The sequence below is a fragment of the Hemiscyllium ocellatum genome, chromosome 10 (genome assembly GCF_020745735.1).
Source record: "Hemiscyllium ocellatum isolate sHemOce1 chromosome 10, sHemOce1.pat.X.cur, whole genome shotgun sequence".
NCBI classification, from domain to species: Eukaryota; Metazoa; Chordata; class Chondrichthyes; order Orectolobiformes; family Hemiscylliidae; genus Hemiscyllium; species Hemiscyllium ocellatum.
This window is the reverse complement of record NC_083410.1, coordinates 9320493-9346578: the sequence shown is the minus strand read 5'-3', so window position 1 is coordinate 9346578 and position 26086 is coordinate 9320493. Positions and strand designations below refer to the sequence as shown.

Sequence of the window (26086 nt, the reverse complement as noted above, 5' to 3'; positions counted from 1 at the left end):
TCCAGAACTAGAGGTCATGGGTTTAGGGTGAGAGGGGAAAGATTTACAAGGGACCAAGATGCAACTTTTTTAACACGGAGGATGGTACATGTATAGAATGAGCTGCCAGAAGAAGCTGTGGAGGCTGGTACAATTGCAACATTTAAAAGACATCTGGATGGGTATATGAATAGAAAGGATTTGGAGGGATGTGGGCCAAGTGCTGGCAAATGGGACTAGATTAATTTAGGATATCTGGTCAACATGGATGAGTTGGATCAAGGTGTCTATTTCCATGGTCTAACACACAATGACTCTAATGTTAGTTTGAACTTATTGATGATAATTATATTAGATTAGATTAGATTACTTACAGTGTGGAAACAGGCCCTTCGGCCCAACAAGTCCACACCGACCCGCGGAAGCGCAACCCACCCATACCCCTACATTTACCCCTTACCTAACACTACGGGCAATTTAGCATGGCCAATTCACCTGACCCGCACGTCTTTGGACTGTGGGAGGAAACCGGAGCACCCGGAGGAAACCCACGCAGACACGGGGAGAACGTGCAAACTCCACACAGTCAGTCGCCTGAGTCGGGAATTGAACCCGGGTCTCAGGCGCTGAGAGGCAGCAGTGCTAACCACTGTGCCACCGTGCCGATCCTCCATTCTGATCCTCCATTTTAGATTCCCCACAATGGGAATTACTTGTCTATGTCTATAACCTCAGAGACTTGGATAATTTGAAATGACGTAACCTAAGTTTTACAATGCAAAAGCTGGTCACTGCACACACTGGTGTTTATTGCTCTTCATGAACCTCTCCTACATCACCTCACCTCACCTAATCTGCAGATCCCTCTGTTCCTTTATCCTTTCTCTAATAGCATTGCCCTTGTCCTGGAGTTTCCAAGAATTAAAGATTCATTTCCCAGTCATTGCTGCAAGCAAGGCTGTGACAATAAAATAATGAATGATTTCTTAATTTCTTTGATTTTTCTTTTGTTTATCTGTTCCAAAAATATGAGCGATGAGTTAAAATCTCACTTTAGATTAGATTAGATTACTTAGATTAGATTACTTACAGTGTGGAAACAGGCCCTTCGGCCCAACAAGTCTACACCGACTCGCCACCCATCCATTCTCCTACATTTACCCCTTCACCTAACACTATGAGCAATTTAGCATGGCCAATTCACCTGACCTGCACATCTTTGGAGTGTGGGAGGAAACCGGAGCACCTGGAGGAAACCCACGCAGACACAGGGAGAACGTGCAAACTCCCCACAGTCAGTCGCCTGAGTCGGGAATTGGACCCGGGTCTCTGGCACTCTGAGGCAGCAGTGCTCGGGAGGGCCAGACAGAAATAAGGCTTCATGTGATGTAACCTCCAGAAATATGTTCAGCCAGACTTGGCAACCACGTTATATATTTCTGATGGACCCATAAAGGACCCATAAAGGCATTGAATGTTGCATAAAGTTCGAGTTCTGAATGTTCATTTAACAATCACTCCACCCATTCTCACACATAGTGTGTAGGCGGAGTCAAGGAGTTCCACTGGAACTTTTAGAGGGAGCTGATGCATCGAGGGATATGGGAGGCGATGACCTAGTGGTATTATCACTGGACAGTTAATCTAGAGATCCAGATAATGTTCTTGAGATCCGTGTTCAAATCCCGCCACGGCAGATGGTGGGTGTTTGAATTCAATAAGTATCTGAAATTAAGAACCTAATGATGACCAGACTAATTGTCATGGAAGTCCCATCTGGTTCACTAATGTCCTTTAAGGGAAGGAATCTGCCATCCTTACCTGGTCTGGCTTACATGTGGCAATGTGGTTGACTCTTAACTGCCCTCTGAGCAATTAGGGATGGGTCATAAATACTGTCTAGTTAGTGATGACCTCATTCTGTGATTGAATAAAGGGGAAAAAGCAATTGGGGCCAGGTCCCTGAGAGTCCTCGTCATTATACATCATACCAGATGTAGTTGTACTCACTGCTATCATCATGCAACAAACATTCCTGTTCCCTATGAACAGTCTCTTCTGTCAATACTGTATAGTAGTATTCTCGTCCAATTATCATTAGGCAGGCCAAAGTCAAAGCAAAGACAAAGGAGAATTGGTGATTGCAGATCACATCAAACAGCCCTTACCTAGTACCATTGACTGGCAGAGACAGCAAGAGGGTATGCTTGGATAGTTAGACGAACAGCTGGGTTTGCATTGTAGGCGAAGGGGCTGAATTCTTACACCTGCCGAGGTTACTGCAAAGTATTCTCTTTCTCAACCTCTCCCCTCGTCTGAGCCATGATGCCCCTCAGGTTAAACCAATGCTAGTTGCCCCTTTCTAATGAGACAGCAGCCCCATGGTCATCGAAGATAGATTAAAATATTCTCTCATGGGAAATGGGCTTCGCTGGCTGGGTCAGCATGCATTGCCCATCTCTAATTGCCCCTCGAGAAGTGGTGGTGAGTTGCCTTCTCAAACCATTGCAGTCCATGAGCTGTGAGTAACAATGGCAACTTTACTGTTACATAGAGTTGGCAAATGCCACATAGTGTCAGTGATCTTCACTTGGGAAAGTTCTACACTAAACGTGGTAAGTCCTTGTCTGAAGTATATTCAGCAGCTTTCATGTCATATTTTTAAGTCCTTTAAAAGTATCAGTGAATCAAGTAATCAGATCAGGGCCTTTGATCTCAACGCTTTTCCACTTCCAAGCCTCTCAAATATTAAGCTTTCAACATTTCCTCCTTTCTCACTGAATATAAAATAGGTTTTAATGGGAATGAAATCACCTTCTTTTGTAAGGTTATTTCACTTTATTATTCCTCAAGCTTAACCTTTGATGGATAAAGGACATGTCTTTAATAGAATCATAGACTACCTACAGAGTGGAAGGAGGCATTTCAGCCCACATCAACCCTCCAAAAAGCATTGTACACAGATCTATCCCTGTAACTCTGCATTTCTCATGGCTAATCCACCTAGTTTTCACATCTCTGGACCATTTGGCATGGCCAACCCATCTAACCTACACATTTTTTGGCTATGAGAGAAAACCAGACTACCCAGAGGAAACCACAGACACGGGGAGAATGTGCAAACTCCACACAAGTAGTCACCTGGGGGTGGAATTAAACCCAGGTCCCTGGTGCTGAGAGGCAGCAGTGCTAGCCATTGAGCCACCGTGCCACCCTTTATAGGCAAGATCGTGAAGGGCTCTGTAGCCCTCACTTTCTCCTAGAAGGTCGTGAGGGGTCTCAACAGGTTAGTCTGAGACAAGCCACTCCCATTAGCACCAGGCTCAAGAACATTAGTATAGCATTTGGGAGGTCATGTTGCAGCTGCACAGGATACTGCTTAAGCTACTCTTGTGTGAAATTCTGGTCTCCCTGATATAGGAAGGATGCTGTGAAACTGATTGGCAATATTGATAATATGAGACCAAACCTTTTTGTTGCAGTGAGTGGCTAAGCTGTGGATTGCACTATCCGGAAGTATGGTAGAGGCAGATTCAATCATTACTTTCCAAAAACAATTGGGTAGGGATATAAAAGGGGAAAAAACTGCAGGGTTGCAAAGAAATCTCAGCATTGCAGTCTGTGTCCAATGACGTTGCCCATGAACAGAGCTAACAGGGTTTGTCAGGTTAAATGGCTCTCCTTTGTGCTGAAGTATTTCTATGAAATGTCTCAGAAGTGCAGTCAACACGACAATGTAGGAAGCACAGAATAAAAGGACACAGGTTTATAAACTAGTCTAGTATCAGGCCTATGGCCAGTCGCCTGATTGTATGTGCTGAGGATTCTTGGTTTCACTGACATCAGAGTGATAGTTAATTCCCTCTCACCCCATTATGTGAGGGTCACTCAAATACTGAAGTCAAAACCAGTCTGGTAGCTTCCCTTTAGCATGCTCTGCAAAGCAATCTGTCCCTCATATCCTTCTTTCTAACTATGCAAATTCTATTCAAGATTCCATTGAACTCACTCTCTTGCTCCTCCTAAGCAACAAACATATCATCCTCTGTGCTCACTGCATCCTAATTGAGCTGAAACCAAGACTCAGTATGCTTCCTACATTGCATACAAACAGAAAACATAACAGCTCAGTACTGTAACAGTGAAAAATTGTTTTGCATAGATTCATGGCCATAGAGATGTAAGGCATGGAAACAGACCATTTTGTCCAACTCATCCATGCCAACCAGATATCCTAGTCAGAAAGTGTGGCGCTGGAAAAGCACAGCTGGTCAGGCAGTATCTGAGGACCAGGAGAGTTGATGTTTTGAGCATAAGCTCTTCATCACCTAATTCAGTCCCATTTGGCAGCACTTGGCCCATATTGCTCTAAACCCTTCCTATTCATATACCCATCCAGATGCCTTTTAAATGTAATAGTTACTCCAACATTTCGTCTGGCAGCTGATTGTATACACACACCACACTCTGCATGAAAACAATTGTCCCTTATGTCCCTCTCACCCTAAACCTATGCCCTCTAGTTTTGGACTCACCCATCCCAGGGAAAAGACCTTGTCTATTTACTCTATCCATGCCCCTCATGATTTTATAAACCTCAATGAGGTCACCCCTCAGCCTCCCGATGCTCCAGGGAAAACAGCTCCAACCTGTTCAGCCTCTTCCTATGGGTCAAACCTTCCAAACCTGGCAATATCCTTGTAAATCCTTTCTGAACCCTTTCAAGTTTCACAATATCCTTCCTATAGCAGGGAGACCTGAATGCACACAATAATCCAAAAGTGGCCTAACCAATGTCCTGTACAGCCGTAACATGACTTCCCAACTCCTGTACTCAATACTCTGACCAATCATTTTGGAAACAATGAAACAATCTGCCAAACAGGAAGGAGAGACCCGGATCTTACAAAACATGATTGAGTATTGGAATGGAAGCGTCAAACCATAGGAAAACAAATAAAAGCAAAAGTTATGGGATTCAGCCAAGGGGTCAGGTAGCATCGGTGGAGGGCAACAACAGATTTAACTTCAAGTCTGTGACCAGAACTTTCCGGTGACAGGTCTTTGACTGCTCTTCTCACTTCACAAAGGGAGCCGGACAACTCACTGTTTTGAGCATTTTGGGATTTTATTTCAGATTCCCCAACATCTGCAATGCTTTGCTTTTGTTCCTGAATGACAAGGCTTGGTGGGATCAATTTTTCATCATCCTTGACGTCTCTTGACATTTTATGATCAACCTGTTCAGAAACACCATTCCAGCACCACTCAAAGCTAGACTCTGATTTCCAGCATCTGCAGTCCTCACTTTTGCCTATTTATTGCATAAATCTAGTTGCCCTTTGAGAAGGGGGTAGTAGTTAATCTTCTTCATATACACTACAGCCCTTCGATATCCCAGGTTTGGACCCATCTATCTGTTTCTCAATTTATATAACTTTCCCCTCCTTAAGCCAAGTTCCTTAACCCACCATCTGAATTATTGATATTTCCTCAGAGAATCTCATTCTGTTTACAAATTTTCAAATGTTAACGAAGACCAAACAATCAAGTATTTAATAAGTATGTATTTAGTAAGCTGAGCTTTCCTGGAGTAAAGTTGATGTGTTGCACCCAACAGAGTCAAGTAGACGGTTGATGCAGGGTAATTAAAATTATCTCCTGCCCAAACATTGCGATACAATTTGCCAATGATTTATATTTCGATTTACTGCCTGCAGTTAGTTAAATTGGTCGTTGGAACAGCAGTTGTAATCAGGAAAACGGAACAGCTTGAAGAGGAATGAGCCGCCTGCCTTCTGCATTAAGCCAAGATTTACCTCTCATAAAGCAAGTGTGTAAACCCCTCCGAGGTTATACTGTTTGTTTTATGATGTAACGTGTTTACAGTGTCTGAGGGCACCTTCCTCAATAGCAGTTGCTATGCAACGGAAGGTTAAAATGACAATTTTATTGATTTGGAAAGCTGCCGAATTCTGGTCACCACATGTGAGGGAGGTTCTTGCGGAAGGAATATACTAGAATATTCTACCTATGGTGAGGGGTGTCAGTAGGCAGGAGAGACTGGAGAAGCTGGGGATGTCTTCCTGAGAGCAGAGAGAAGATTTAATAGAGATGCTCAAATTGCTGAAGGGCTTTGATGAATTAAATAATGATGGAGTGTTTTTCTGGGTAGGAAGTGAAGGCAACAGATGCCACAAATTGAAAATATTTGGCAAATGGACAATGTCTTACGGAAGGTTTATATTTTGGTGCAACCAGTTATTGTGCCTAGGGTCACCTCAGGTGGAGTGGAATCAGAGTTTATGACACCATTCTGACTGGAAACGTCAACACAGTGGCTTAGTTGTTAGCAACGCTGCCTCACAACATGAAGGACCCAGGGTCAATTCCAAATTCAGGTGACTTTCTATGTGGAGTTTGCCCATTCTCCCCATGTCTGTGTGGTTTCTTCCTCCAGTCCAAAGCTGTGCCAGTTACGTGAATTGGCTGAGCTATAGTGCCCATGGATGTGCAGGTTAGGTAGATAAAGCAGGGTTACGAGGTTGGATGGGGGGAATTTGGGACTGGGTGGGATGCTGTTCAGAGGATTGGTGTGGACTCAGTGGGCTGAATAGCCTGCTACCACATTGTAGGGATTCTGTGACCCTAAAAGGATAATGAAGAAAAATCAATATGGGGCTGCATCAATATCTCCTTCAGAAGCCAGCATAAGCTCGATGGGCCAACAAGCCTCCTTCTTTGTTTGCTGATCTTAAAATTCAAAACGCAGATCAATGTTTCAAAAGTTGAACACTATGGGAACCAGCTTCACATGTTCTTTCACAATAATGATCAGATTTATTCTGTTGTTATGTGAAAAAAATTTCAATTCTGTTTACAGAACATGCAAGGGATAATCAGAAATGCACAATGTGATTTACGGTCAATCTGTGCACTCTGAGACAGTTCTCATTTACACAGCTGATCCTCTCTTATAACATGGAAGAGCCAGTAAAATACTGGGACCTGCATTGCTGACAAACTGAATGAAGAAGAACAAGAAAGTGTTAATTGACGGTCTCTGTGAACAGACTGTCTCTGGGTTTAATGACCAATCTCAGAGCGGCTGATCCTTGAGTCTGGCATATTGATAGTGACCGCCCCTGATATTTAGGCTGCATTTTGACCAAGGAGTCCCACGTAAAACCGAATCAATGGGAATCCCTGCTGGTTGGAGTCATAACTGATACATAGGAAGATGGTTCAGATTGGTCAAGGTTAATCATTCAATTCCAGGACGTCTCTGCATAACATCCTTAGAGTTTCGTCTGAGTCTCAACCACCCGTGTTATCAATAACTTTTCCCTCCATCATAAAGTCATAAATGGGGATGTTTGCTATTGATGGTACAGTGTTCAGCACCATTCACAATCGTCAGACACTGAAACATCCCATGTCCAAATGCAACAAGACTTGGACAATATCCAGGATTGGGCTGAAAAATGGCAAATGACATTCTTGCCAACAAGGTTCCAGGCAATAGCTATCTCCAACAAGAGAGAATCGAACTATCACCCCCAGACATTCAAGGGTATTACTGTTGCTGAATGTCCCAGTCTCAACATCCTGGAGTTATCATTAACCAGAAACGGAATTGGATTCACCATGTAAATTCTATGGCTATAACAGCAAGTCAGAGACTACAATTCCTGCAGGAAGGAAATCACTTCCTGACTCCCCAAGGGCTCATGCCCGAAATGTCAATTCTCGTGCTCCTTGGATGCTGCCTGACCTGCTGCGCTTTTCCAGCAACACATTTTCAGTTTTGATCTCCAGCATCTGCAGTCCTCACTTTCACCTGTCCATCATTGACAAGGTACAAGTTAGGAATGTGATGGAATACTCCCCACTTGTCTGGATGAGTGCAGCTTCAGCAAAACACTCAAGAAACTTGACACCATCCAGCAGTCTGTCTGAATGACACCACATCCACAAACATCCGCTCCCCCCACCACAGATGCTCAGTCACAGCAGTGTGTATTAGAGACAAGATGCACGGTAGAAATTCACCAAGGCTCCTTGGACAGCACCATCCAAACCCATGACCACAGGGGGAATGGGTACATGGGAGCAACACCCATTTGCAAGTTCCTGTCCAAACCACTCACGATCCTGACTTGGAAATATATCGCAATTTCTTCAGTGTCACGTTCCTGAGATTTTCACCTTTCTGCCTTGTTGATGTCCATATATCAAATGGACTGTAGTGGTTAAGGAGGGCAGCTCACCATCACCTTCTCAAGGGCAACTAGGGAGGGACAACAAGAGCTGACCCAACCAGCAACATCCACATCCCAAACATGAATAAAAAGCACTTGGATAATCAGATAAATGAATGCTTACTCTCGTTCTTCATATTATTGCATATGACTCTTCCTTAACAAATCAAAGATTTCTGACACTAGTCAAATTCTAGCACCTGTTGTGAATACAATAAACTAACAACCAATTAGCAGATATAAACATAGACAGGGTCACCCAGAGATTCAAATAGTAAAATGACCACTGCTGTGTCATATGATTTAGTATTAATTGGTTACTCAATTATAACTGAGGTCACTGATTGGGGCTTTTATAAATGCATGATTAATTTTGGATTGGAACCTCATTTAATAATTTAAAATCAACATGCAGCCGCCTAGAAATATTCCAGAGCTGATTTCTTACAATCTTGTGGTTACATTAACTGCTTGATTCCTTTGGACAATGGTGGCATTGTGTGGAGTTTTGAGGGATGTCTCCATTGAGGGTTCTCTGTGTCCCTTGGATTCTCTGAAACCATTGTATACATTAATTACCATATCTACAGTAATCACATTAAATCCCACCGACCTCAGTCTGGACGATGTCCATATCTTGTGCATATGGACACAGACTGGAAGTGCTCAATGAGTTAGACAGAATCTACAGTGAGAGAGACAGAGGTTGGAATAATGGCAGGGTGTAACCAGTAGTGCCCCACAAAGATCTGTATTAGTATGTTTCGTCAAACAGATCTGTGCCTGTAACTGACCTTTTTGAAAAATTCAATCAAGTTGGTCTCTCATGACCTCCCTTTAACAGAACTACCCTGACTGTTCTTAACTAATCCCTGCCTCTCTAAATGCAGATTAATTCTGTTCCTCAGAGTTGCTTCCAATAACTCCCCACCATTGAGATTGGATTGACTGGCCAGTGGTTTCCTGTGAGAGGGAACCCACACAGATACAGGAACAATGTACAAACTCCACACAGCTGATCAACCAAGGCTAGAACTGAACCCAAAGTCCCTGTGCTTTGAGGCAGCAGTGCTAACCACTGAGCCACCATGCTACCCCAAGCACCCAGAATGCCCAAGTCTCTTTTGATACTCACAATGTTTAACTTCGCATCATTAAGAAAGTACCCTGATTGACCGTTTGTTCGGTTCAAAATAGATAATCTCACACTTAGTTACGCCTGAACCCCATTTACCACAGTTTTGCCTATTCACTTAGTCAACCAATAACTCTTTGTAAATTTATACATCATTTATAAATTTATAAATCATTGACATTGTCTGCAATGCCCCTAACTTTGTGTCATTACTAAATTTCGAGGTATGACTTTCTATTTCATTATTCAAGTGATTAATAAATAAAGTGAATAATTGTGACCCTAACACAGATCTTTGTGGGGCACTACTGGTTACACCCTGCCATTCTCCCAACCTCTGTCTCTCTCACTGTAGATTCTGTCTAACTCACTGAGCACTTCCAGTCTGTGCCCATATGCAACAAGATATGGACATCGTCCAGACTTGGGCTCTTCAGTGGCAAATAAAATTGGCAACACACAAATGTCAGGCATTGAGTATTGCCAATGAGAGAGAATATATCCATTTCCCCATGACATTCAATGGCATTACAATAACTGAATCCATCACTACAACAACCTGGGGTTACCATGGACCAAACCTGAGCTGGACCACTCACATAAATACCATGGCAATCAAGACATAAATTCTACACCGAGTAACTTAGCTCCTGACTCACCAAAACCTACCTACCATCTACAGGTAATGAGTCAGTGGCAGCACCATTGACAAAGGTGCACTGCAGTGACTCACCAAGTGGAGTTTGGCAGTGGATTTCAAACCCGTGACCTCTACCTCCTGGAAAGTTGGAGGCAGCTGATGCTCGAATGTGTCACCAGTTATAATTTCCCTTCCAAGTCACACAGCATCCTAACTTGGATCTGTATCATCACTCTTTCATTTGTCATTGAGTCAAAATTCGGGAACTTGCTGACAGCACTCTGAGTATCACTAGCTGCCATGTACTGTAAATGTTCAGGATGAGCAGCTCACCATAATCTTCTCAAGGGCAATTAGAATCTCTACAGTGTGGAAGTAGGCCATTCGACCGACATTGACCTTCCAAAGAACATCCCACCCAGACTAAGCCCTTTTCCTATCCTTGTTCCCATGGCTAACCTATCAAGTGTGGATGCCAAGGGCAATTTAGCATGGCTAGTCTACCTAACCTGCACTTCTCTGAACTCTGGGAAGAATGAACCTCCTCATTCCTGAAGAAGGGCTTATGCCCGAAACATCAATTTTCCTGCTCCTTGGATGCTGCCTGACCTGCTGCGCTTTTCCAGCAACACATTTTTCAACTCTGGGAAGAAACCATAGTAGAGCTGAAAAATGTGTTGCTGGTTAAAGCACAGCAAGTCAGCTTTAACCAGCAACACATTTTTCAGCTCTGATCTCCAGACCTCACTTTTTACTCGAAGATTTTAAGCTACTGCGAATCCTCTTGCAAGGATGCCTTCCTTGAAGAAGCTCTCTTCCTCCTCCTTGGATGCTGCCTGACCTGCTGTGCTTTAACCAGCAACGCATTTTTCAGCTCTGATCTCCAGACCTCACTTTTTACTCGAAGAAACCATAGTACCCAGAGTAAATTCACACAGGCACAGGAAGGATGTGCAAACTCTACACAGACAGTTACCTGAGGCCAGAATTGAACCCGGATCCCTGGTTCTGTGAGGCAGCAGTGCTAACCACTGAGCCACTGTGACATCCATAACTTGGGATTGGCTCCACAACTTATGAATGTTTAAAGCTAAATCCCATTTTTATTTCTGACCCGTGCAAGCTGCATCAGCGCCTTGTTTTCTGTGCTGTAACCTTATAAAAATTGTTAGTGTGTTACAATTTAGTGAGGAAATGGAGGCTGAATTATTCATATTCTATTAGACTAAATCACAAATGAGACTGATTTAATTTTAATAAACCACAGATTCTGGCTATCTAAAATCCAGAGAGAAAATGCTGAATGTACTCAGCATGCCAGCATCAAGATGGGAAACAACAGATTAATGCTTCAATTATGTCAACATATAAGCCCCTTTATCAGAATTGGTTCTGTACCTAACCCAGCACTAATGGACTTACTGTGCAATTCCTACACTCTCTGGTTTTATTAAAAGCAGTTTAGATTTTGCACAAGACAGACATTAAAATATGAGGCAAATAAATCAATGGGCTCAATGTACTTCTCAGTTCGATTAACCTGCATAATTTGAAAAAATTGTTACAGAGGATCAGCCACAGAAATTTATAAAACGTAATTGGGATTTAATTCACTTGCTTGATGTGGAATCGGAGCTAAGGTGAGGATTGACATGACAATAGGCGGTGTTGCTGGGAAACAGGAGATGGAGGTACAGTTCATTCTCTGAGATGTTCGACTGGGAGAAAAGTTGCATCCATGTTCCAAATGGGATTCTAGGAGTGTTCTCAAATTTCCTAATATTCCAAAGTGAAGACGGAAGAGTGTTCTTATTTTGCTGTGGTTATCTCTAGTGAGCAACTATTTCTGTGCGTGCGTGTGTTTCCATCTTCTCAAGTTGCGTGTTTGCAAAAATGGACCGGTTTATATACACATTCCTTGATGTATTCTATCCATACCTTTTGCAGTTTTTACTATGGAATCTATGTCTCTGGCAATGCAGATTTGGTCTGAAAATGGTCTCATGCCCCAGTGATTAAAATGACGACAGACTGTAACTGAAGTAACCAGTTTCTGCCCTTGTCCACACATTACGGTCATTTGTAAATGACCTGTTATATTGATAGGTATTTGGAGCTAGAAATTCATAAAGAAGGAAGTCAAAGCTTTGGCAATTGTAAACAGTGAATGGTACTAATTAGATGTTTAACGGTCTGTCTGTAATGTAGATATTACTGGGATAGCCAGCTATTGCTCATCCCTAATCAGCATTCAGAAGTTCCTTGGGAAGATGGTGAACTACTTCTTGAACCAATGCAATCCATCTGCTGTAATTATTCTTTTGTTCTCCGAGACGGTAGAGGTTGTGGGTTTGAGAAGTGCTCTTGAAGTACCCTTGATGAGTTCCTGCAGCCCACATCATATTTAGTACACAGTGTTGTCACTGTGAATCGGTGGTAGAGAATGTGAATACTTAGGTTGGTGGATGGGAGGGTCATGAAAATGGGCTATTTTTTCCCGGATGTGTCTAGTTTCTTGAGTATTATTGGAGCTGCACCCATCCAGTCAAGTGAGGAGTATTCCATCACACTCCTGACTTGCGCCTTGTAGATGGCGGAGAGGCTTTGGGGAGTCAGGAGGTGAGCTACTCACTACAGGATTCCTAGCCTCTGACCTCCCCTTATAATATCTGTAGTTATATGATATACCAATTCAGTTTCAATTCAATAGCAACTCCAGGATGTTGATAGTTCGGCAATGATAATACCATTGAATGTCAAGGGGTGATGGTTGGAGTCTTTTTTGTTGGAGGTGGTCATCGCCCAGCACTTATATAGTAGAAGTGTTATAAGTCAACTGTAAGCCCAAGCCTGGATGTTTCCCAGGTATTTCTGTATTTGGAGCTGAATTTCTTCAGTATCTGAGGAGTCACAAATTCTGATCACTGTGCAGTCATTGGGAAACATCCCCATATCTGACCATATGACAGGGTAAAAGGTCCTTGAGGAATAAACTGAAGGTGGTCGGACTTAGGACAGAACTCTGAAAAACTCCTACAGAGATGTCATGGAGTAGAAGTGATTAGCCTCCAACAACCACAACATCTGTGCTAAGTATGACTCCAATCAATAAATCTGAAGAGTGAGTATAGATGAGAGGAAGTAAGCAGCTCCCTGCACTGTTTCACATTTTTCTGTTTATATGAACTGTATAATAAACGTTAATGACTGAAACATAATGTGAAATCATCAGTACAATATGTTCCACATCCCTGAATGCAGAAGGCAGTTGATGAGAAGACTGCAGAAATACCAGCCTGAAACTTGTTAAAAATTAAAATTGCACCAAGGGACAGATTAGTTAATGTCTGAATCCTGTTGATTGGGTGAGGGTAGAAATGTTGAGGTATTGATCATATCTGGGATCTTTATCTACCTCTGCAGATAAGCTTCATTCTAAAATCCCACTTCTGGTGAACTCAACTCCACAATAATGAGAAACGGGTCCCTTGGTTTGTTCTGCCTTCCCTCTTATGGATCATTGAATTAAAAATCACACAACTTCAGATTACAGTCCAACAGATTTATTTGAAAGTACTTCTGGATAAACCTGTTGGACTATAATCTGGTGTTGTATGATTTTTAACTTTGTCAACCCAGTCCATCACCAGCACTCCCAAATCATGGAGGATTGAAACACACCTTGATTATTTCTCTCTCTCTCTCTCTCTCTCTCTGACACACACACACACACACACACACACACACACACACACACACACACTTACTCCCACAGATCAGAATGAATAAACAACATGACATGACCCGGGTTCAATTCCCGACTCAGGCGACTGACTGTGTGGAGTTTGCACATTCTCCCCGTGTCTGTGTGGGTTTCCTCCGGGTGCTCCGGTTTCCTCCCACAGTCCAAAGATGTGCAGGTCAGGTGAATTGGCATGCTAAATTGCCCGTAGTGTTAGGTAAAGGGGTAACTGTAGGGGTATGGGTGGGTTGCGCTTCGGCGGGTCGGTATGGACATGTTGGGCCGAAGGGCCTGTTTCCACACTGTAAGTAATCTAATCTAATCTAAAAGACATCTGGCAAAATAAATCAGTTTACCAGTTTCCAGGCAAGCAGCAGATATTCACAGCTGCAGTCCATATTCTGTATTCCACAAAAATCAAAGCTTTATCAGTTAGACAGGAAGATCTCTGAACTCAGCAGTTAATGAATTTTTTGCACAACAGATTTACTCCTAAGAAACATAATAACAGGGGCAGGTAAGAACAAAACTCCAGTCTAGTCTATTTACTGCTTCAGTATCCCTCTAAAACCCTCACTTGATTCCGTAACAATGCATTAGTTTGAAAGCAAGAGCAAACATGTTGGATAGAAATGGAACTGGTGTGAAACTCTCTCCTTCTCCGGCATCTTTCACAGGACAAACACCAGACACCGAAATAAATACAACAAAAACCTGTAGATGCTGGAGATCTGAAACAGGAACAGAAATTGCTGGAGAAACTCATCAGGTCTGGCAGCTCCTTTGGAGAAAAGGTAGAGTCAATGTTTTGAGTCCAGATTGCAGTTCTGAAGAAGGGTCACTTGAATCAAAATGTCATCTCTACTTTATCTCCACAGACACTGCTAGGCACTGAGGTGTTCAGGTGAGCTAGCACACCAAGCACCCATAATCGCAACTGGATTGGACCGGTCACATACCTAGAATGCTGACCGAAGTGTATCTTCAGTGGGGAGATTGAAGTCAGGGGTGTATTGTCATGGCTATTGAAGGAAAAAAAATTTACAGAGGAACTCTCTATGCTTCATTTAGGAGAATTGATATTGATCGCGAATCCTGGGAGAAACTCATGCACACTTGCTGTACTTCATGTGACTGAAATAAAAACACAGTGCAGCCTCCTGCAAAAGGAAATGCATGCCACAGGCAGCGAGAGAACACAACAGGAGCCAGTCCACATCCAGCATCTTCTCCTAAACTCTGTGACAGCCTGTACTATTTGCCATAGAAACATCCAAGAATTGACCAGCCCTATCAGTCACCAATGCATCCCCAGGACCTTACCAAAGCCACCCATGCTGAGAATGGTCACTTTCATCTTGAAGAATGAACAAGATGACATAAGGGGTGGGACAGTGGCTCAGAGGGTGGCACGATGGCTCAGGGGGTGTCACAGTGGTTCATGTGGGTGGGACAGTGGTTCAGGAGGCGGGATGGCAGGTCAGGGGACAGCACGGTGGCTCATGGGTGTGACACGGTGGCTCAGTGGTTAGCAATGTTGCCTCACAGTGCCAGACACCTGGGTTCAATTCCAGCCTCAGGTGACTGTGTGGAGTTTGCACATTCTCCCCGCGTCTGTGTGGGTTTCCTCTGGTTTCCACGGTTTCCTCCCACAGTCCAAAGATGTGCAGGTTAGTTGGATTGGACATGCTAAATTGTCCATAGTGTTCAGGGATGTGTCGGTATTGTATATTAGTCAGGGGTAAATGTCATAGAGTCATAGAGATGAACAGTATGGAAACAGACCCTATGGTCCAACTTGTCCATGCCGACCAGATATCCCAACCCAATGTAGTCCCACCTGCCAGCACCCAGCCCATATCCCTCCAAACCCTTCCTATTCAAATACCCATCCAAATGCCTCTTAAATGTTGTAATTGTACCAGCCTCCATCACTTCCTCTGGCAGCTCATTCCATACATGCATCACTCTCTGTGTGAAAAAGTTGCCCCTTAGGTCTTTTTTATATCTTTCCTCTCTCACCCTAAACCTATGCCCTCTAGTTCTGGACTCACCCACCCCAGGGAAAATACCTTGTCTATTTACCCTATCCATGCCCCTCATGATTTTATAAACCTCTATAAGGTTTCCGATGCTCCAGAGAAAACAGCCCCAGCCTATTTAGCTTCTCCATACAGCTCAAATCCTCCAACCCTGGCAACATCCTTTTCTGAACCCTTTCAAGTTTCACAACATATTTCCGATAGGAAGGAGACCAGAATTGCATGCAAAATGTAGAGTATTAGGGTAGTGGAAGGAGTCTGCGGATGGAATACTCTCCGGAGGGTCAGTGTGGAATGGTTGGGCCAAATGGCCTGTATCGACATAGTAGGGATTCTATTGTATCTAGACACAATGGCATGTGCCACAATTACAGCATAAACGTAGCTAAACATGTTCCTGGCTCCCACCTATTTTCAACAATCTATCTTTTAAAACAAATTATGTTTTTGTAAAGGGAACCCCATGCAGAGGATTTTTTCAACAGTTTATGCTGATAAATGGAGTTTGCACTGGTGTTGTGGTGTAGAGGCTTGAGACAGGCAAGATAAGATTCTTCTAGTTTCCTAACACAACAAGTTGTCAGTATTGGTGGAAGTGGTTCTATAATCCTGAGCAGTGATGGAGGGGTAAATTTGAGTGTTATCACCGAATGTGTGCAGAAACTGACCCTGTGCCACTGCATGTCAACAAACAGAGAATTCACGAAGTATTATAACAATAGGATGCAAAACATGAGACATTAGGGCTAAAACAAAATCGGCGGATCACATTTACAACATCTTCAACAGTGAGAATGCGTAAACACTAATGATCACAGATTCTACAATAACAACTGATTTTAGAATGCCTTCAATGAAAAATCACACAAGTATTTTGCAAAGGGAAATTTGATGCCAAACTACATAATATGAGGTTGGGAGGGATTGGTTAAAGATATAGGATTTAGAGCTCAGAGTTTCTACAATAAGAAGAGTGAAATAAGGGAGGTGCAGAGGTTTGGGTGTGTTTGGGAGGGGGTGTCAGGTGAGTTAGGGAAGCTGAGACATAGTTGCAAGTTGTCCGGTCATTAAAATTGGAGATGGTCAAAATGCCAGACTTAGATTCTAGAAGATTGCGTGATTGGAGAAGATGACAGAGATAAGGCAGGTCAGATCATGGAGGAATGTGAAAATCATGATGAGCATTTTAATTCACTCATGGGGTGTGGGCATCATTGGCTGAGCCAGCACTTATTGCCCAGAGGAGAGTTATGAGTCAATCACTGACATAAAACATAGAACATGGAACATTACAGTGCAGTACAGGTCATTCGGCCCCCAATGTTGCACCTACCTGTGAAACAAATCTAAAGCCCATTGAACTTACACTTTTCCATTATCATCCATATGTTTATCCAATGATCATTTAAATGCCCTTAAAATTGGTGAAAATGTGTTGCTGGTTAAAGCACAGCAGGTCAGGCAGCATCCAAGGAATAGGAAATTCGACGTTTCGGGCATAAGCCCTTCATCAGGAAATTGGTGAGTCTACTACTGTTGTAAGCAGCGCGTTCCACACCCTTACTACTCTTTGAGTAAAGAACCTCCTCTGATATCTGTCCTATGTCTATCACCCCTCAATTTAAAGCTATGTCCCCTCGTGCTAGCCATCACCATCTGAAGAAAGTGAGGACAGCAGATGCTGGAGATCAGAGTTGAAAATGTGTTGCTGGAAAAGCGCAGCAAGTCAGGCAGCATCCAAGGAGCAGGAGAATTGACGTTTCGGGCATGAGCCCTTCTTCAGGAATTCCTGAAGAAGGGCTCATGCCCGAAACATTGATTCTCCTGCTCCTTGGATGCTGCCTGACCTGCTGCGCTTTTCCGGCAACACATTTTCATCACCATCTGAAGAAAAAGGCTCTCACAGTCCACCCTATCTAATCCTTTGATCATCTTGTATGTCTCGATTAAATAACCTCTCAATCTTCTTCTCTCCAATGAAAACAGCCTCAAGTCCCTCCGCCTTTCCTCATAAGACCTTCCCTCCATACCAGGCAACATCCTGATAAATCTCCTCTGCAGTCTTTCCAATGCTTCCCCCTCCTTCCTATAATGCTGCGACCAGAACTGTACAATACTCCAAATGCAGCTGCATCAGTATTTTGTACAGCTGCATCATGATCTCACGGCTCCGAAACTCACTTCCTTTTCAATAAAACTGAATACTCTGTATGCCTTCTTAACAGCTCTATCAACCTGGATGGCAACTTTCAGGGATCTATGCACATGGACACTGAGATCTCTCTGCTCATCCACACTATCAAAGATCTTACCATTAGCCCAGTACTGTACATTCTTGTTACCCCTTCCAAAGTGCATCACCTCACACTTTTCCACAATAAGCTCCATTTGCCAACTCTCAGGCCAGCTCTGTAGCTTAATTATGTTCCTCTGTAACCTGCAACATTCTTCAGCACTATCTATAACTCCACCGACTTAAGTGTCATCCGCAAATTTACTAACCCAACCTTCTGCACCTTCGTCCAGGTCATTAATAAAAATGACAAACAGCAGTGGCCCCAAAACAGACCCTTGCAGTGCACCAATAGTAACTGAACTCCAGGATAAACATTTTCCATCAACAACCACCCTCTGTCTTCTTACAGCTAACCAATTTCTGATCCAAACCGTTAAATCACCTCCGTATTTTCTGCAATAGCTCACCATGGGGAACCTTATCAAATGCTTTACTGAAATTCAAATCCACCACATCAACACTTTGCCCTCGCCAACTGTTTGGTCATCTTCTTAAAGAACTCAACAAAGTGTGTGAGGCACGACCTATGCTTCACAAAACCGTATTGACTATCCCTGATCAAATTATTCCTTTCTAGATGATTATAAATCCTATCTCTTATAATTTGTTCCAACACTTTACCCACAATGAAGTAGGACTCACTGGTCTATAATTATCAGGGTTGTCTCTACTCCCCTTCTTGAATATGGGAACAACATTTGCTATCCTCAAGTCTTCTGGCACTATTCCTGTGGACAATGACAACGTAAAGATCAAAGTCAAAGACTCTGCAATCTTCCTCTTGACAAGAGAGTCAACTTCCTTAGTAAACCACAATTCCCTTGCTCAACCACTTCCTCCCTGCCTGACAGGTACATACTTATCAAAGACATGCAGTAGCTGTTCCTTGAACAAGCTCCACATTTCAATTGTGCCCATTCCCTGTAGTTTCCTTCCCCTATTATGCATCCTAAATCTTGCCTAATTGCCTCATAGTTGCCTTTCCCCCAGCTGTAACTCTTGCCCTGCTGAATATACCTAATCCTTGCCATTGCTAAAGTAAACATAACGGAATTATGGTCATTATCTCCAAAGTGCTTACCTACTTCCAAATCTAACACCTGGCCTGGTTGATTATCCAGTACCAAATCCAATATGATTTTGCCTCAAGTTGGCCTATCTACATACTGGTTCAGGAAACTCTCTTGCACACATTGGACAAAACTGACCTATCTGAAATACTCAAACTATAGCATTTCCAGTTAATATTTGGAAAGTTAAAGTCCCCCATAACTACCCCGTTACATTCGCTACTATCTAGAATCATTTTTGCAATTTTTGACATGGTCTGGAGTCACATGAAGGCCAGACCAGGTAAGAAAGGCAGTTTCCCTCTGAAGGACATTACTGAACTAGATTGTCTTTTCTCTCCAATAATCATTTTGTGGCGGTCATTAAACTCTTAATTCCATTTCTTAAAAAAAAATGAATTCAAATTCCACCATTATGGGATTTGAATCCAGGTCCTCACAATGTTACCTGGGTCTCAGGATTAACACTCCAGAGGTAACACCATGAGGTCATCACCGCCCCACTGAAGGGACACTAGTGAGCTAACAGCCAATATAGATTCCTGATGAAGGGCTTTTGCCCAAAATGTTGTTTTTCCTGCTCCTTGGATGCTGCCTGACCTGCTGTGCTTTTCCAGTATCACACTCTTGACTCTTATCGCCAGCATCTGCAGTCCTCACTTTCACCTAGCCAATATAGGTTAGCAAGTATCAGGGTGTAGGTGAATGTGAATTGGTGTGAGTTAGGATTTGAGTAGGTTTATGGATATCCTCAAATTTATGGAAGCTAAAATGTGGAATTCATTGAAGAATGTGTTGGAATAATCAATTCTTGAGGTAACAAAGTCATGTAATAAGGACAAGTTTGTTAGAAAGATAAGCAAAAACTCCATATTACAATTGAGACAAGTGCGAAAGGAAGCAACAGGGTGAATATGTTGCTGTTTGTGCATTAAAGACAGAGAGAATGCAATGAGAAAACCAAGCTGCAAGCAAATAAATAATATGCACTTTCATCACAGATTCATTCATTCCTCAAAGCAGGAGGGTACTGTAAGCATAAACAGTTGGAAATTGTAACCATGATATTGCACAACAGCCTCAGAGTGCTAGCCTGATGTTTCTGTCCTCTTGATCACCAACAATCTGTCTTGGTCCCCCCACCTTCTGCCTCGGAATACTTCAACCCCAGGGCATCAATGTGGACTTCACCAGTTTCCTCATTTCCCCTCCCCCACTTTACTCCAGTTCCAACCTTGCAGCTCAGCACTGACCTCAAGACCTGTCCCACCTGTCAATCTTCCTTCCCACCCATCCGCTCCACCCTCCTCTCTGAACTATCTTCATCCCCACCCCCTATCCACCCATTGTACTCTTTGCTACCTTCCCCCACCCTCCTCCCTGACCTATCACCTTCATCTGCAACCCCATCCACCTATTGAACTCCTTGTTACCTTCTCTCCAGCCCCACCCCCCTCCCATTTATCTCTCCTGGAGGTGCCCTGCCTTAATTCCTGATGAAGGGCTTTTGCCCGATACGTCGATTTTCCTGCTCCTCGGATGCTGCCTGACCTGCTGTGTTTTTCCAGCACCACTCTAACCTAGACTCTGATTTCCAGCATCTGCAGTACCCACTTTTGCCTGGTCCACTCACGTTTAACATGATTGTCAAGAAAGCCCAACAACATCTCTATTTCACAGGAGGCTAAGGAAATTCAGCTGATCAACCAACACCCTGACCAACTTTTATAGGTGCACCACGGAAAGCATTCTATCTGGATGCATAACAGCATAGTATGCCAACTGCCCTTCCCAAGACTGCAGGAAACTACGGAGAACCGTGAACACAGCCCAGTCAATTACATAAACCAGCCTCCCACCCATTCACCCCATCTGTACTTCCTGTTGCTTTAGGAAAGCAATCAACATAATTAAAGACCCTTCCCACCCCAGTTATACTCTCTTATGACTCAAGAATAGCTTTGTTCCCCCATTATCAGACTTCTGAACAGATCTCTCAAATGTTGATGGTGACCTCTCCCTGCACCTTCTCTGTGGCTGTGCCATTGTCTTCTGCACTCTGTTCTGCTATTCTGATGCACTTTGTATGATACAGCCTGCCTGTACAGCACACAAACATTTTCTACTGTATGTTGGTACAAGTGACAGCAATAAATCAAAATAAACCAAAGATCACACTTGATATTATGTAAAATCAATGAACTGATCACAAAAAAGCCATTCAGTTCAATACATTCATGTGTTTATGCTTCCCACAACTTACACCCACCTCTTCTCCATTTAACCTGATCAGAATTTCCAGCTTTCCATCCTTCCCCGTGTGCTTACTTCACTTGCCCTTAAATGCACCAGAGGAATGTCACATAAATACACAAAGGATTTGTTCACCGTTTTGGTTGATAGGGATACCTAATCCACAAAGCTACTGTCTAAGCTTTGAAAAGGGTATCGTTGCAATGTATAAAGATAGTGTCCTCTCGACCTAGCTGTCAATTGTGCTACATGGAACAATGGTGTCAGCAAAGTACCACAACCCACAAAGCACCCCCTCCCCTCACCTCACCTAGTTCAATGGATACGTGCACTTTTTTAAGGTTAAATGTCACATTAGGGCATCACAGAAAAATCAACACTTATTGTGCCATTCCTAATTTCCCTTGACAAGATAGTTATAAGTTATCTTTTATTTTCAATAGAGCTGACTGAGTTCCAGACAATTTCACAAGTCACTTAAGTTTCTATCACATTGCTAGAAGCTTGAAGACACCTTATTTCAGAATGGGTAAGGATAGCAGATTCTCTTCCTGTGTGTGATGGTTTGAATTTGGTTTGTTTGCAAGGAGCTTCCTATATTCAAATAGCCTAAGGCTTTTGGAGGTAATGCTCATGCAGAATAATTGCACGAGAGGAGCTGACAGATGAATCAACATCTCAAAGAATGGAGCAAGAACGCAAAAATGGGGAATTTATCTTAACATGTAATGAGTATATTACAAAGTGCTGTTAGAGATATGACAGAACAACATATTGGCACAAATACACCTGGTGTCCCAATGGGGCATCTACTGAATATTTATTGCACATGTGAAGATATGCAACTTGCATTTATATCATGCTGCGATTGCAATAAAATGTCCCCAGATCTTCAGTAGGCGGCAGTAAAGCTTCTTATTAATAAAAATATGTTTAGAGGTGACCAAAAGCATAGTTACAGGAGTAGGATTTGAAAAGGCTTTGGAACAGAAAGTTGACAATAAAAATAGAAAAAAACTGGAAATGCTCATCAGGTCAGACAGCATCTGCAGAATTGCAGGGCTAACATTTCATGTTGTAATGACCCCCCTTCCCCCCCCCCCCCACCACCACCACCATATACTCCTGCAGAGGGTACATAATGAAACTGCCTTTTTTTTTCCCAAAATGAAAACAGAAAGGGTGGAGAAACTCTGCAGGTCTGGCAGCAACTGTTGAGAGAAAACAGTCAGAGGTCACATGACACCAGGTTATAGTCCAACAGATTTTATTTGAAATCGCAAGCTTTTGAAATGCTGCTTCTTCATCAGGTGAAGTGGATGGAAGGGCATAGTCAGAGGATTTATAGGCTGAGAGATCATTGCAAAGTAATTCCAGGTCATTGAGAGCATCAAACGATAGTACAAATGGTGTGAAGGGAGTGTCGACAGGCTGGATAACAAGTCTTTGGAGGTGATCAAAAGTGTCAAACAGTGTGAGTGAGGTGTCAATAGTTGAATAGCAACTAAAGCATGTGATGTTAAATCAACCTGATGGACTTTAAACTGGGTGTCATGTGACTTCTGACTTTGTCCACCCCAGTCTAACACTGGCACCTCCACGTTGAGAGAAAATGGAATTAATATTTCAAGACCAGTGACCATTCTTCAGAACTTCTTTCTGAGTTCATTTAGAGGTTAAAAAATGAGGTCTGCAGATGCTGGAGATCAGAGCTGAAAATGTGTTGCTGGTTAAAGCACAGCAGGTCAGGCAGCATCCAAGGAACAGGAAATTCGACGTTTCGGGCACAAGCCCTTCATCAGGAATCTAGAGGTTATTTAGAGGTTATACTAATTGAGTGAGGCAATTGCCATGCTGCAATATATTTTTCTTTTAACAATTATTATTGCTAGTATTCATATCTTTTTCAACCAATGAATGCATATCCAATGAGAAAGGTCAATTACTCAAAATGTGCACTGCTGCACTGCATGGGATTTTAGATTGTACTGTCATTCCATGTCCATTATCTTTGTTCTAAGTGTATCATACAGACAGCTTGAGAGGTTTTTGTTTCTAAAGGGGGGGGGGAAGGGGGTGATAGCAAGGAATATGAGAACATTATTTCTTTCATCATTGAAGCTCCCAATGTGATGAATGTAAAGATCATTCCTTACATTTGAGGGTTGTCTATTAGGAAAAAAAATCCCTTCACCCTGGGAAAGAAGCTGAAGTGCCTCAATCTCTCTGAAAGGATGTCATTTGTCTGCTTTCAAACAAATTCCATTTCTTTTCAAGTTTTGAGTGCTCAGAGCTACTATTTACTAAAAATGGATTACTGTATTCAATTAGCTACATTTTATTATAACTGGGATGAATATCTAGAAGAATACACCAACAGATAGAAGGGGAATTTGGTAAGTTGGTAGATTGATAGACCAAAAGACAGGTAGATACATATATACAAAACAAACAGAAAGTGTCTGATAAAGTCAACACTAGATAATTGCAGATGGAACTGAGTAGATGTCCCACTTACCTGTCTGCACTGAGAGCCGTCAGGGTGAACACTGATACTCCCACTGAGGTGAGTTGGATCATGGGGATGAGCTTACAAGCCAGTGAGCCGAAGATCCAGTCCTCGAAGAAATACCTGGCAGCGTCCACTGGCACACAAGTGACCAGGAGCAGCAGGTCACCAGCTGCTAAACTGGAAATGAAAATGTTAGGCACACTTCTCATAGCGCTGTTAGCTACAAAGACCTTGACCAAAGTGATGTTCCCCAGCAAGCCCACTGTGATGAGGAGGAGGTAGATGGGGGGGATGATGCATCGGATCACAAAGAACGCGGTGTCAAGGTAGACTATCTCCTCTGTAAAGTTGCTCCAAGTTGCTCCGTTGAGTGAAAGAAAAGTACCGTTGTCGAACAGTTCACCATCCATCCTCCTGAAGCGTTGGCTCCTGTCCCAAGGGGAAAATAAATGCTGGACAAGGATGCCTTATGCTTTCGCTACAATGGTCCACCCCCACCTACTACCTCAAACTCGTGAGGTCAGCTCCTTTCCAGACAGTCAAATTATCTGGATAATCAGCAATTAGGTCACTTTTCTTTTGCAACAAGTTCCCTGAAAGAAAGAAGAGGAAGAGAAGTCAACGGAGATTTTGGGAACACCTTCACAAGAGTATCAACCACCAGACATTTACATTTCATTCTCTAAATATTCCCAAATCATCTGCAAACAAAAGTTAAAAATAAGTGCCGCAGGGCTTGGAGATTACCTGAGACTGCAAGAGAGAGCCGGTTGCCCGCTGCTATCCAGCCGCAGCGTCTGTGGAAGGAGCTGTCCCCAGCTTGCGGTGCTGAAACTGTGAGCGAGCTGACTATCCGCTGCTGTCCGCTGCTATCCAGTCTCAGCGTCTGTGGAAGGAGCTGTCCCCGATACGTGGTGCTGAAACTGCGGAGTGAGCTGACTATCCGCTGCTATCCAGTCTCAGCGTCTGTGGAAGGAGCTGTCCCTGATGCGTGGTGCTGACACTGTCGGGAGAGCGGGCTGTGCGCTGCCGTCCAGTCTCAGCAACCGTGAAAAGAGCTGCCTTTGAGGTGCGGTGCTGAAACTGTAAACCTTCCCTCTTGCCTTCAGCGCTGCGATTTTCCTTTCCTCTGACAGATTTCTCTGTTTAATAATAATTTTCTGACTCCCTTTGTCTGAACTCGTTACTTCTTTTGTATCTGACTTTCTGCTGTTCTCCTTACTGTGTGTTCCTGTATCCCCTTCTGCTAGCTTTCTCTTCCACTTCAAATCTCCACTTTCCACAGACGTTTTATCTCACTGTGTTGAATTCTTTCACACTCCTTTGCTTTATTTTTCACTTCACATTTATTCAGATTCTAGTCCCCACTCACTCCTCTCTTCCTTCTCTCTCCCTTTGCTTTCAGACACTGTTGTTATCCCTTCTCGCCCACTCTTAATTTCTCAATTTAAGATTCAGCCCTAGGTTTTTTTTTTCTTTATTCCCTCTCTCTGTCTTTATACAATTGTCATTGATCAGTTCTCAGAGCTGGCAGTTATACTTGTTTTGCCCATAACAGAGTAATCACCTTATCAAAAAAGGAAATTATATTTTATTAGAAAAAGTCACTGGGCTCAGATGAAATATGATGAAAGCTATTACTGAATCCAATGAGAAGATCATTCAGGGAACACGTCCTCTGTACAATAACAACTCTGCATTGACATATCAAATAACCCAAACCAGCCAGAATCCATTGCTATAATCCCAATGTTGTCATTCTTTTCATTCCCAGGAATGCTTGACTATCCAATGCCTTCAGCAGCTGTAATCCTATTCTATTCTTGGATAGGGGGTTGGTTCTGATTAGATTGCAAATTGTCTGCAATTCAATATTCTAAAACTGATGTCCCAATATCCTTTTCTAAAGGTTCCTGTGAGGACCACCTTTCCTCAGGTAATGAGTGTGGACATCTCAATGTTAAGCACACATTAACCCTGGCAACAAGTACAGTTTTTCAAAATGTGCTGGTATCTTCCACACAAATACCCAAATAGCAAAAACATTCAATGTTTTAATTGTTCCTGGTTCTTTACACCAGACAACACTAATCTTGAACCCCTCGAAAAAATGGATCCACATTAAAGACAATATGGACATTAGAATGTGGGATCAT

General features: G+C 42.9%; 1 protein-coding gene across 1 annotated transcript in view; it reads right to left on the bottom strand.

Annotated features, from left to right (window-relative positions):
• nmbr (neuromedin B receptor) overlaps positions 1 to 24340 on the bottom strand; it is a 40455-nt gene extending 16115 nt beyond the window's left edge. Inside the window, exon 1 of the mRNA XM_060830702.1 lies at positions 23937 to 24340. Coding sequence (XP_060686685.1) covers positions 23937 to 24340 — 404 coding nt within the window. The remainder of the gene's footprint in view (positions 1 to 23936) is intronic.
• Between the last annotated feature and the right edge of the window lie 1746 nt (positions 24341 to 26086).